Here is a 14,748-nt window from a genome sequence, read left to right on the forward strand (position 1 = left end):
GGGAGACTTGCTTCCAGTGTTTCACAGAAATCTGCTGGAATATTTTTCCATAACTTCAAAGTTCAGTCTTGGAAGCTGGTGCTTACAACCCAAGTAACCAAGTAATCCCAAAAACAGCCTTGTAATTAACATATATATATATGTAATATACATATATACATATATAGATATCTCTGATGTCAGGACATTATATATATATATATATATATATATATATATATATATATATATATATATATATATGCGTCTGTTACAATATGTCAAAATATCATTATGAATGGAGCAACTTTCCAATTACTTGGAAAAAAGTAACACTGAGCATCACAGGGGTCTCAGACTTGCAAGAACCCTGCACTGAAAAAAATGCTGCCTTTAATTTACTTCATATTCCTCACAGAATTCATATACTTGACTGAAATGTGTACACTGGGTCCATCTAAATTAAATATATTACAGCTGCATAATTACCGTTGTTCATTTCACTTAGTTTGGGAAACAACTGTGTTGATGTTATGTACTTTATTATTGTGGAACATTTGAATCATTCAATTCAAAACAACACTTTTTCAGTGTGCGATGATGTGAATATTGGAAAGAGACAAAACGTGAAGGTGGTGAGATATGGCGAATAAAGTGGCACGCTGCGTCCTTCCACTTTCTTATATTAAACAAGTCGGGAGCTTGTTGCCGGGGTGATGCCCCCTGTGTGTGATGAGAAAGCGCAGACTGTGATTGGGCCCCTGGGCTGAGGTCTTACCTTGTACGGCTCCCCAAACAGATTGAAGCCGGTCGAGAACAAATCTTCATCCTGCTGCACTTCCTGTGTGCGCCGCTCCCACTCCTTCTTCTTCAGCGCTGATCGGTCCTGCTCGTAATGACTGCCGGGAGACAGAGAGGGAAAAAGAGAGAGAGCGAGAGAGAGAGAGAGAGAGAGAGAGACAGATGGAAAGAGAAAAAGAGAGAGAGAAGACGGTAAGTATGATTTGAGTTGGCATGCGAGAAATCAACAGCGAAAAGCCCCTGCCTTTAAAAGATGCAAGGGAAGCCCTTATCTGTCTAATAGGACCGAGCTTGACGCTAAGCAGACAGGGAGGAGATAAAGTAACTGGATTGGCGTGCGGATGCTTCGCAGGAATAGAGAGAGCAGGCTGCCAGGAAGAGGCCGCGGCGTCTTAAAACGCAGCGTGAGGCACATCGGGCCTAAGGGAGAGTTCGTTCAGATTTAAAAAGGCCCTCGCGAGGCGATCAGCGCGGGGACTCTTACAGGAAATCCAAGCTTGTTTTAACCAGTGGCAGGTGACGTTAGCGTGCAGCGTTTACGGGAAAAGCAGCGAGTCTGATAAATGATCAAACAGCTCAAACGACTCGAGCGGTCTCTCAGCGGGCAAATCTGGCAGCCCCATAACACTAAGCAAATAATTTCGTTCCCTTGGTAAACTATACCCCTCTCTTCTGCTCACCTGGAGCGGAGTGCGAGGTGACAGAAAACATGTGTGCTGCACCAAACCGGCCACATGACAAATACACGGTTCGGGCTGACATGTGGGAGAGCTGACTGAGCTCGGTTTAGGCCCCCAGGGTGATGACGGTGTCTCAGGCCCCTCATTAGCATAACGGCCTACATTCCTGCAGCAGAGCAATACAGCGGCCCAAGATTAATACAGGCCTCCCCTTGGGACCTGTTAGCTTTAGCATTAGCATCCGTCCCTGGAGGCGCTTGGCTGTGTTGTGGGGGATTTTGGACTTGGATGTCCTGTCGTGGTCGTCCACCAACATATTGTACGTGTTCATCGTTTATTTTATTAATGGCAGTTTAAGACTAAGTTCTAAAGCCAGGATTATTTCCTATGAGATGTTTTCCTGTCATTAATTCTCCCGCTGCTGCTGAATGAGGCTTGTTACAGCATTTTCCACTCTTACATCTTACTTCATCACTCAAAGCATCCTTAAATACTTTTCAGGAGGGAGTATTTTGCAATGAGAGATTGGAAATGTAATTTTACCACTGATTTTCAGGTCTGATTTGCACAGGATAAGAAATCTCAGTGGGTGGCCACTCGATTTACGCATTGCTGTCACATCGATAAATGTTACATATGTGCAGCTGTTAAAGTAAAAAACATCCCAACTCTTCATTTTATCATCATTTCTGTTAAGCTAACCTAGCAAGCTAGCTGTGTTAAAAGAATGCAGTGAGTCATTAGCACTGTCATTTGTGTGATAATTTACAATGAACATCAGCGCATCAGATCTGATTTTTTTCATTTGGCTCGTTTTACACCCCAGACAACACAGTCGTGTGCAGAAGTTTGGGCGCCTCATTCAAATAACACGTTTTGCTGGTTTTCTAAATGAAAAGTTAACATCCTCCACAGAGAACACACTTCTGCACATTTTAATGCACAAGTACTGTTTGTTTGCTGAATTCAACAAATTGAGAGATAAAATGAAACATAAAATGCGACCTGTGCAAAAGTTAAATACATGTGTTATTGTTTCCATTATGCTAAACTCAGAAAATAAATAGAAATTATTAAAAAATTTCAGAAAAAATCCAAGTTTCTTGAATGTGTTAACTGTAGATGATGTGTTCAATTATTTTCAGCCAACAAAAAATGTCATTTGCTTATTTTCTTATGTTAAATGCTTATTTGGGTACCTCCAACTTTAAGAATAATATATATACGTATATATATATATATATATATATATATATATATATATATATATATATATATATATATACACATACACACACATAATCAGCTCCATATTTTGCTAACTCCTAGGTATGGTATACTTCCTGTTTTATATAGTATATTATCTTCATGCCATGGCTAGTATACTATCTAAAAGACAATGAATCTCAGGTAAATATTCCATCTGTTCAAATGATGATGGTGTATAAATACATATAATTAAATATTTGTTAATACAACTGGATAAATATATTGAAATATATAGAAATATAGGTCTGAAAGACTTTAACCCATTAAGATGCAAGAATCTGGGCCACATTTCAATTCAAACATTCACATCCACTTCTTAGTATTTACCTAATTCATAGTAGTTACTGTCTTAAGATGAATGACCTAATAATCAATTTAATAAGTTTCGAAATGTTTTGATCCTAAAACAGATGTAAAAAGGTAGTTTCTGAGATATTTACTATTAGAGATTTGCTTAAATAAATCCTTTAACACTTTGCTTTTGTTGCTATGACAGATTTCCATTTTATATATTAGTTGTCCAGACTTCAGACGGTCCAAACAGTTGACCCACTGCTCCACTGGCAGGCCTGTGCGGAGCAGCGGGGAGTCAGCCACCGAGAGTGATGGATAGGGCCGTGAGGTGGAGAGCTGGAATAAGTTTGTTTTCAATCTGCCCTTGCTTTTCTCCGGCCCGCTCCTCAGGGTCGCTCGGCTTTTCTACCGCGTTTAATCCATCATCAAATTATTCCAGAAAGGGTGCGAAACGGAGCAGGCCGAGAAAAACGAGAGCGCGGCCAGAGGTGACAGCCACTACTTCTGAGGGTCGAGGAAAAATAAGCGACGAAGAAGAGGGAATAAGTAGAGTCGAGAGAGAGTGGGAAAGAGAAAAAGAGAGAGAGAGAGAGAGAGAGAGAGAGAAAGAGGGAGAGAGAAAGAGGGAGAGAGAGAGATTGACGGCGGCTCCCTGGCCATAATGACAGCAAGATGTCAGTTATCTTTATGTCAGCTTGCCGGGTGCACCTGACAGAGCCACCTGACGGGCCGATAGATCACGTTTACAGCTGTCAGTGGCGCGGTCTCAGAGGCACAGAGTCCCTCGACACTACATTACCCCGTTAATACAGAGCAGGGCCAGCGAGCGCGGGGTCACGCGTGCTAATTAAGAAAGTAAAGGCAGAAAAACCAAGGCTTTTCTCAATAAGCCTAAGGCATGGCACTGTAAAGCATGACAGGTTAGCAGCTGAGTGGTGTTCCTACATATGGACATGTAATGGGGTCAGATTTTTTTTTGCCATTTAATTTCTAGTCACAATTGACATTAAGAACCAATGATATTTAGTGTTTATTTACTATTTGCCTTCATTACAGCTTCTATTCTTTTAGTTTTTCAAAGAAATCTGCAGGGATATTTTTTCCAAACCTCAAAGTTCAGTCTTAGAAGTTGGTTCTAATTTCTACTTCGCACATTCAGTGATGATGAGGTCTGGACTCCTGGGTGGTCAGTTCATTGTTCAGCTTGATTTTCTCCTCTCTCTAAGATAAAAGCTTTAAGTGCTGTTTATCTGATGGGACAGTTTTGGTGTCTATCAGGTCTTGCATGGTTGTTAGGAGTCCCATTTTTGTTTTATCATTGCTTCTAATAATTAATCTTTAATTTTTTTTAAGCTCCACTTTTGGAAACTCACAGTTTTTATTATTTTCCTTGGACTTTCCCCTTTGTTGTTCATCTTAAATCTAACATTCTCAGAAATATCTCCTGAAAATGAATCACTTGTACTTAATTGTCATTTTGACTGGACATTAACTAAATGAAGGGTGGTCTCTGACTTTTGTCCAGCAGTGTAGACTTAAAAAAAAAAAATCAAACGTACACAATTTTATCCTGAAATAGTCGATCAATATGCCATTATCAGTCGAAACTCATGGTTCAAGGCTTCTACTACTGTTTTCTATCCATGCAGTGTACAGTGTCCATTTTCCTAGATAACGCTATGTCATACCGGCTCACTGCATGAGCCTCTAAACTCTGGTGCAAAACTAAAGACGGAAGCTTCGGTTCCAAACATGTCTTGGTTGATCGACTACATTTGGGGGCGAGAGTGAAATTGGGGAAATGTGATTTTTCGCAGAACTATCGAGGCTGCAGCTTAATCAGCAGTGGCAGTGCTTATTTTATAATGGGTTATGAAGGCAGGGCTGATGATTGTGTTGTGGAATATGTGGCATTGGCAGTTTCTTCCTCCCCTCTTTCTGCTGGTCTCCGCCCCCCACACCAACCGCTTCCCCGCCTCCTTCTGACACAAAATGGGAAAAGGGGGGGGTGGTGGGTTAAAAAAAAAAAAACCCTGAACAGAACAGTGATATCCATGGTAAACCGAATAAATTTAATCTTAGCTGAGCTCCGCTGCTTTTGGAAGATAACCAAATAGACTGCCTCTCTGTCTCTCTCTCTCTCTCTCTCTCACCTCCCTCTTTCCCAGAACAGCCCCCCCAATGTAAAAGCTTCCCATAGAGAAACGTAATAAGCGGCGAGTGAGTGCCACCATTATTAGAATGTCGCAGCCGCCACAACAGTGGGGCTGATTTCTGATTTAAGCGGCAATTATTAATTTGAAGCACTGGCTAATTAAAAGTACAGCTAAGCGTTTAGCCTCTTGTTACAATTATTTTGCTGGATTGTAATTATATGGACCTGCTTATCGTCCCCATTAAGGCAGTGACAGCGGAGGTGGAGATCTGCTCTCGTTTAATTCTTGATTTCTAAGCTGCGCGACTGGATTGATTGTGGGGAAAGATAGAGAGGCAGTTTGTGGGGAAGATGCCAGGGATAGTCTGCCTGAGTGGGGTGACAGCAGTGCCTGAGGGGAAAACCCAGCGCCACGGAGGGAAGCTCTGCTTTCTTCTCACTGCCATTTTTTCAGGTCTCTTTGTGCAAGAAGCCACACTGTTTAATGTCTCTGCTGAACGTAAATGTTGCTGGATTTCTGATGCATATTTGAAAGGAAAACAATGTGCAAGCAGCCCAATGTTTAGTTATGATTTAGCGCATTAGAATGGTTTGTATGATGATAATGGAAATATCACAGGAGCAATAAGCAGGATGATCAAACATTTTCTTGTTGATCTGGAGCTTAAATATTGTTTTTATTTTCAACATGAATCAATTCACCAAAAAACAGACTGAATTCTACAGCTATACGCAGAAGCAGTAGGCCCTTGATGCTCAAAGCACAAAGACAGCTGCTTTATCTCCTCACTGTGAGTGTATTTACTCTAGGGCTGAACAAGTTAGTCATTGCAATTATGATTTTTCCAATATTGCAATGATTTAAGTTATGATTATTTTCTAAAAATTAAGATAAATGACTGAATTAATGGTGTAAGTAGTGTCAAGCCTCTTGTTCTTAAATGAGATGTAGTCTGGGGTGGGCGATATGGCAAAAATATCATAAATTTGATATTCAAAGACATTTTCATCATACATGACATCCAGTATATTGATTTTTATTTAACATTTTACATACTATACTGCTCTGAATCCAATTAAACAGAACTAGTGTTGTACTCTTAATGAAACATGAAGTTGGTCTTTAGTACTGATAATATCAACAATATGCATGATACCAATATTTATAATGATAAAATATTGTCATATTGCCCACCTCTAGATGTAGTTATGCTGTCACAAACACATTACACATAGTATTCGACCACTTCTGATTGGTCAAACTCATCTCCAAGCTTGTGCTTGCTGTTATTGGGTTGTATTTTCTTGTCAATGCGACATTGTGAATAACGTCTGCTACTTCAAACTGCCCTCTTTCAAATCATGAGTAATCACAATTAGTCACACCGAATCATCACTCACACGGAACCAAAGTGATATTCCAGCCTTCTTCATACATTTTCAGCACACTTCCCTGAAAGGTGGAACCGCAGGTAGCATAAATGGCCACATTAGCCTGGGTTTCATCTTCAGCAGGGAGGGGAAGTGGAGGGAGAGTCTTGTCAGAGGGCAGAGCGACTTTCGGAGATTAATGAGTGCCGCTGGCAGTAATTGCCAGGTGCCAGGTTATCACCCTGGCCACTGACACCACTTCCCCCACCGGGATTCCCTCCATTTCCTCAAGGAGGCTATTGTTTGAGCTCCTGCTCACGGAGGCCCGACTGCATGGCCGAGGTAAAGACCACACAAAGAAAGCTCTAAATTCTCCATCTTCCCATCTGCTGCTGGTAGCATCTAACAGCTTTCTGTGTGGAATGTAATGCAATGAGAATATACTGTAGCCTCATTAATGACTGATTAAACTGGCATATAAATGCCACAGCTGATTGTTACCTGATCATCATGTTTCAATAATAAAAATAAATAAATACAATAATGAGAATAATAATGATGCCATAGTCAAATCACTTTTAATTCCCCACACTTAAAAGAGACGGTTCTTCAAGCGTTCTTTAATAAAGAAAATGGTTCTACATGGAACCATGAACACTCGAAGAACCCTTTGCAAGATTGAAGGGTTCTTTACATTGATGAACAATGCAGTGTATATGGTTCTATACAGAAACCTTTGAAAATGGCTCTGTATAGCACCAAAAAGTGTTCTTCTATGGTTACAAGCTTAACATCATAACAATACCAGAACCCCTTTGGTGCTTTATTAGAACCCTTTTCAAAAAGGTTCCATATAGAACAATCAATAGCGCATTCTACATTAATCTAAAGAATGTTTTCACAATGCAAAGATCCTTTTAATCACGCAAAGCGTTCTTTTAGTGTTTGTGGTTCTATATAGAACCTTTTTTTTAACAAAGAAACCCTTGTAGAACCATGTTTCTTAAGAGTGTAGAGCAGTGGTTCTCAAACCAGTCCTCAGGGACTGTCATTTGTGATCCAAACCAATCCACAACCCATCTTGGGGTCCCTTAAGAGTAGTTTGTGAACCACTAGTCTAGAGAACCTTTTAATGGGTGGGATGTGTGTGTGAAGAACCTGAAGTTTAAAGGACCACCACAAGCTGTCAAGGTTCACAATGTGGATAATGTCAAATATTATGTTTTGTAAATGAGAAGAACATTTTTAAGGTATAATGGACCACCTCATATAAAGGGTTCCACAACAATAAAAGGTTTTTGCTTGAACAACCATTTTAGAACCTTAATTTTTGGAAGTGCATCATGTGAAACATTATATATTTTATAAATGAGAGGAAACCTTTTCAAATTTTAAAGAAGCTCCAGACGATGTAAAGGTTCTACACTAGTTAAAGCTTTTCTTCAGAATGTTTAAGCTTAGAACATTTAGGGTCTTTACTATTCTAAGTGCATAACATCAAACACTGTCTTTTGTAAATGAGAAGAAGCCTTTTAAAATTTAAAGGACCTCCACATAATGTATAGGTTCTACACCAGGGGTCAGCAACACAAATGTTAGGAAGAGCCATTTTGTCCTTTCAGCAAAAATCTAACCACCTTGAGAGCCACAACATTTTATGTCCATTTTACCATCTTCTCTGTAAATATGTCTCAGTATGTGCTGATGTAATAGCATAGGCTAACAAATATAATACAAATGAAAACACAGACTTACTTTGCTCTGCTTTAAGCTTTAGCTCAGCTATAGCTGCTTTTCTCACATCTCCAACAGGAAACTTTTCCACAAAAGTAGAACAGTTTCTGTAAAATGTCTCTCAACATTACATTTTTTACAAGGCTGAAGTCGCTTCTCATTCGCCAGCTTATTGTTCAAATTTTCCCGTTCCACCTTAAATGGTCTCTGAGGCGCAAGAATGTAATTGCTGCACCATTTAAGGTGGAAAGGGAAAATCTGTGAGTAGCGACTTCATCTTCGCAACTTTTTTAGTGTTTGACAGTTTCTTGTTGCAGATTAAACGTATCAGTTAACCAGCTGGAGTGATTATAAACGCAAATAAGTCCATTCATCTCTAAATTATCAATGTTCGTCTTAAATCCTTCTCTTTGCCTTTTAGCTATGAGCTAGGTGACACTGTTTTCTGCGTTGCTATGACGACCAGCAGTCTGCGCGTCATTCTTCAGAGATAAAGGGTGAACAAGCAGTTCTACATTAACTCCAGTGTGTAAGACCATTTATTGTTAAAACTGTATTATTTTACTGCAAAGAAAGATAATTTTATTTTTACCTAAATATCTAGTTCTGCTGTGGAGCCGCAACAGGGCAGTAAAAGAACCACATTTGGCTCTGGAGCCACATTTGCGACCCTGTTCTATACCAAATAAAGTTTTTTTCCTAGAACGTTCACGCTTGGAACTATTTAAGCACCATCAAACATTATATTTTTACAAAAAGCAATTAACAACATTGTAACAGACGGACAACATTTTCCCAAAGACCTCCCAGTGTAATGAAAAATGAATGTACCACAATGAATTCAAATGCACCCATGATGCATTTCACATTCTGAACAGTCTTAACATATTTCTCTTTTGTAAATGGCTCTCCTCTCGCTCCTCTCTCTTCCATCGGCTCTTTTAACTAACAATATGAGCGGTCGGTGATTAACTGTATGGGCCAATTAGAGAGTGCGTCTGGAGCCTGCACTATATCTGAAATGTCATCCCATGAATATTGCAGGAGGAGCTCAGGCACATTTCCAGATTTTGACCCAATTTAGCAAACAGACCTCCCCGTGCACCGGGACATCATCTTGCTGTCCACAAATGGCACAAAGCTCTGTCTGCCACCGTGGGGATTACACCAGAGACAAACGGGGCTCTAATAGCCGACCTCTGTCGCGCGTCACGAGCCAAACGGACGTGGGAAATGCCCATTTTCCATGTCATCAAGTCGAAAGTGACCCGAGCGCGGTTCTGTTCGGGGACATCAAACAAGCCGCTCGGCACTCCGCATAATCAGAAGCGGAAATTACGGCAGCTGTGCGTCTATTACGCCTTAATGGGCACCGACTTCAAATTAATGTCTTTTTCATGTTCCATATTTCACATTCATATTGAGAGGAATTTACTCTAATTATGATGTAATTGCAGATCCGCCGCCCAAGTTAAAAGCAAGCGGCGTGCGTCGGAGGAAGCAAATGTAATCTCCGCCTGCTTTGAGTTTGTCTTGTTTTAAAAGCTGGATGCTCATCTGTAACATGATTAGAATTCCATATGCAGGATAACTTTCCGACACTTTTCAAGAGTCAGTTGAGGTGAGGGGAAAAAGTATAGCATTAAAGATATGATACCGTATTATAAATGGGGCTGTCATGATTACTCAGGTACACTTGATTACTTAAATTTACTACCTTCTCAGAGAATCAGCAACGATCCATAGGCACCCTGCCTTAAAGTACTGCATATTTTAAATTCTCAAACTGGACTCTCTTACATCAACAAACAGAGTGTAATGGACAAACCCATTTATATGCTTGTTTGCCACATTGAGTTTTTAAACAGCACTGTGCAAAAGTCTTAGGCAGTAAATTGTGTAAATGTGCAATGATGTGTTTTGTTTCTTGCATGAATATCATTTATCAAATAAACAAATAAAAAGTAATAATAATTTCAAAATTATTTTTGAAAAAGTAGTTAATATATTAATCTAAAGAACAAAGTTTTATCCCAGAAGTTTTTGCATGGATTTGTTAAATTTCACCACCAGCACACCTGATTTAACATAATGGAGCACTGAAAATCCAAACCAGGTGTTGGAGGGTAGCACCAAATAATACTGGGATGCCTCAAGGACCGTGGCACTGGAAATGGTTAAACAAACACATTCAGCACGCATAAAATCACTACTTATTGTATTAATCTAGTTCCACCTGATTTCTGAGTTTCTCAAGTACCCATAACTTTTGCACAGTCCTGTTTACTTTTAATGAAGGCTTTCTAGTTTTCCAGTAAAGTATTGTTGGGATCTTTAAAAGGCTACGCATTTGTTCTTGTGTTGTTACACTACATTTGTATTGGCCTGTCTTAAAAAATTCAGATTATTCAGTGAATCATCAAAATAATGAATTCACCAATACTCATACTACAGTCGTACCCAAAACTTTGGGCACCCTTGGACAAAAGAATGTTTTGCTGATTTTCTAAGAGAAAACAACACATCCTCTAGAGGGAACAAACTTAAATCTGGCAATTTTCTACTAATTTTATTGCATATTTTTTATTTGCTGAAGTTAGCATATTAGAAAAAAATAAAACATGCATATAAAACAGTTTCACAAAATGTTAAATTTATTAAATAAACAGCATTAAGTATTATTTTAGTGCATTAAACTGTGCAGAAGTGTGTTCTCTGTAGAGGATGTCTCTTATTTTCACTTCAAAAATCAACAAAACATGTCATTTGACCAGAGGCTCTCAAACTTCGGTACACGACTGTAAATCTTGGCTACAATCTTGGAAATAATGTGGATAAAATCGTCCGTCCAAGTGGATGTCATTTTGAGACAAGCTTCAAGCTTTTTAATCTCTGACCTGTAATTATGCAAAGACGGCTCTTGGTTGTGGTGGAGGACAGCTTGACAGAAGGACAGAGAGAAAGAGACGAAGAGAGAGAGAGAGGGAAAGAGAGGGAGAGAGAGAGAGAGAGAGAGAGAGAGAGAGAGCGGGAGGGGGGTGGCAGGGGTTGATGATGTGGAAGGAAGGGGAGGTTGGCAGGTCTGTTACTATCTACATGTGTGACATCTTCATTGCAGTCAGTCTGATAACCTACACCAAACAGCACCCAGCGCCTCCAGCAGCCCAGGCCTCAGGAATCCTCCGAGTAAGCATTTCTCCCCCGCCACACTGGGCGCTCACATCTACGCAAATGGCCCATGAAAGCTATTCTTCTTACTTATCTCATCAGAATGAGGTTGAAAAATCGACGCAATAAAAATAACAGCACAGCGTCCGTAATGTAACCGTGTGTTTAGTTCTGAGGCGAGATCGATATCACAGTGAAAGCTAACTGGCCCCAATAAAACCATCATGCAAAACGTTAAAGAGCATATTTAATCGTTCCCTGCGCCTTCATTTTCAATTCCTTTGAACTCTTTTCAGGGCTCATTTATCAACAGCAGGTTTTCGACATCGACTGTGAAGTTTAGTGAGCTTTTCAATGACTTCGGAACCTCCAGCAAGCAACTCGTCCTCGTTCTCCACCCGCCCGCCCCCCAAAAAACGGCTTTCAACTGCCCAACAATTTCAAAGTAACTCAGCTTGAACAGAATTCTGGGTAATTATAACTGGCTTGTCTTTAATCACACACTGTTCAAATTTGCACGGCAATGAAATTGTCCCTGATAGACTGCGAAATGCACTGGCTGTGCAGGAGACGTAATTGCTTTTCTTGGTTTTCAGTATAAGCCCCTGCAGTTCAGCCAGATTAGACTGACTGTCAAAGTAAATGTGCTTAATAAAAGCAATTCTTTAGCCGGTACTTGCCGTATTATCAGCGTATGTGTCTGCTGTCAAATGAATGGTCAAGAAGCGTAAATGGTTATTGTATGGTCAAAATCCCACTGTTCATTAGAGGGACGAGCAGTGACCCGTGCCCAGACTGTGTAGTTCACCTAATTACATGTGTTAAACTGACAAGCCTGAAAGTGATATGTGACAGGGAACAGCAGCTGGTTCATTTTCTAACGCTTTTTCTCGGTTTAATCTGCGAGTTAGCTGTAGATCACAGCAATCAGGAGTTTTGCTCTGTGCCCTCATGTCGGACATCACAATACACAACGTTTATTTTGTACAGATTTCAGTTACTAACATCTTTCTCCTTTTAAAGGGCTCATATCCTATATTCTTCTCGTATTTAATTATTTACCCTTGAGTTTCACTTATAATGTAGGCACTGGTTTATATAACAAATCAGGCATAATTCATTCAACATGACTATTTTCTACTCCTCTCTTTATCCATTATACTTTTCGTTACTGTGCCTTTAAGACTGATATATGTAAATTGCCTTTGTTCTGATTGGCTGCTTTGTATTGTGTTTCATTTTAAAAACAATCCAGTCTGAAACACTCTTCAGCATGATTGGATGGGGCTAAACTGCAGTAGTTTCAACTGCCAGGTATCTGGACATGTGCCGGTTTTTGTGACATCACAAAAAAGCAGTGAATTCAAAACAGGCTGATTTGCAGCTAAAGTTTCATAAGTGGATTATATGGACTGGGAGTGAATGCTATCTTTTAGAACCTTAACACTGTTTATATAATGCATCACACTTTTATTTAAAAAAAAAAGTAAATAAGATTCAGAAATGACCAATGGTGGTGACAGGAACCAGGGGTTGTGATGTCATTAGCCATTTTATTTACTAACCAAAATGCATGTACCTCTTTGCAGCAGTATGTATACTAAAAATCCATTTTAGGCCAACTTTTAAACTCAAAACTGTTATAAATCAATGTCTCAGGTATCAGGCAATGTATTAGTAACCATCTTGTGTAAAAACTTTGTGATGTAGCTTTTAGAAGCATTAAACTCTGTGGGCGTCTGGTTTCCTTTAACATCACTGTGAACAATTCTGATTAGGCAAGTTTCTCACATATCACATCAAATTGATGATAAGCCACATCAACCTAATGCAAAATTTTGAAAAATCGGTGGACTTGCCCTTTACAAATAAAAATGCAGTAGGAAAAAAAACTGTTTGGGTCACTAAAGAATTTTTCAGTTGAGTGGCAGTTTTTTTTTTTAATTTTATTTTATTTTTTTAAAGAACAGCCACTCAAAGGTTCTATAGTGAACCAAACGTGGTTCTTCTATGCCTCCAAAGAACACGTTGGCACCCTGTATATATTCTGACAACATGGAAAGCCTGAAAAACAGATCATCTGGTTCACTGACAAATATGTACATATTTGGGATCATATAACACACTTGGAAAGCTGCTGTGACTTACTTTTGGCACCATGTCCTTTTCCTAACTGTATACATTTGTCACGGGTGCAGCGTTCACCCCCATTACCCCTCTATGGACAGCGGCGTGCGCAGATGTAAATAAACACCCTGACCAAGCAGCCAAAAACAAGTGTGGCTTTGGTCACGTCTAGACAAGCACAATGACCTCATAAGCCACACTCCTCCGCACACACGCTTGCGCAAGACTGCGCCACATTTCATACACATACTAAAACACTCAGATTCATCATGCCTGCTATTTCGGAGAATCCATCGTGAACGAGTAAACTGGTGGCGAACGTCCTGTTACCACTAACAGTGGATCGGTTTACTCAGCGCATGAGAAAATCATCTTGTAATAGAGAAAAGCAAATAAATAAATATTAGGCGAGTCAGGAATTATCGGTATAACTGCGTTTCAAATGCTTTTGCGAATGCTGTCATTTCTGAAAAGGCAGAAAGATCTTGGAAAGCTGCCATGCTCTGTGCCTGTATTATGCCATGTTTAATTATGGTGATAAAATATTTGATGAATGTGCAACGGGATTATTTGAAATTATGACAAAACATGACAAGACGACTAATATTTATTCATATATACACTTTACAGCACAGTCAAACTGCAATCCAGAGCAGCTTTGACGTCACGCTTTTCTCAGTCAAAATGCAAATAAGAGGAAGAAGAGAAAGAGAGAGAGAACTCTATTACTGTCCTCACTCGAGGAGTATGTGTAAAGGGGATGGAGAGATGGTGGTGGTGGTGGTGGTGGTGGGTGGTATTTGAGTTAAATAAGGCACTTTTCTTTGATCTCTGATTCTAGTGCGTGGCATACAGAAATGGAACCCCAGGTCCTCTTCCTCTTCAATTTCCTCTTATATGTGGCCAAAAATAAAACAAGCTCAAATTCAAATTAACTTCAAAAAATAATGAACTTCAAGGACACTCAATACCCAACCACTGAATTCCATTTCTCTGCTTGGCATGGGGAAGAATATCTAATCATTATATAGCCATACTTTCATCTCCTTACACTGTTGATTCAATTATTTGATGTAAAAATGGTTGGTGAGTCATTTCGATGGACAAGAAATTAAAATTCGCTATTAAAGTGGACTTAATGAATTAGGGATTACAACTAATTTTGATGTT

General features: G+C 39.6%; 1 protein-coding gene across 1 annotated transcript in view; it reads right to left on the reverse strand.

The window, feature by feature from the left end:
* Window positions 1-14,748, reverse strand: part of aff2 (AF4/FMR2 family, member 2) — a 307,511-nt gene that overhangs the window by 236,469 nt on the left and 56,294 nt on the right. Inside the window, exon 2 of the mRNA XM_036568862.1 lies at window positions 758-878. Within this exon, the coding sequence (XP_036424755.1) occupies window positions 758-878 (121 nt within the window). The remainder of the gene's footprint in view (window positions 1-757; window positions 879-14,748) is intronic.

The sequence above is a fragment of the Colossoma macropomum genome, unplaced genomic scaffold (assembly GCF_904425465.1).
Source record: "Colossoma macropomum unplaced genomic scaffold, Colossoma_macropomum, whole genome shotgun sequence".
Taxonomy (NCBI): Eukaryota; Metazoa; Chordata; class Actinopteri; order Characiformes; family Serrasalmidae; genus Colossoma; species Colossoma macropomum.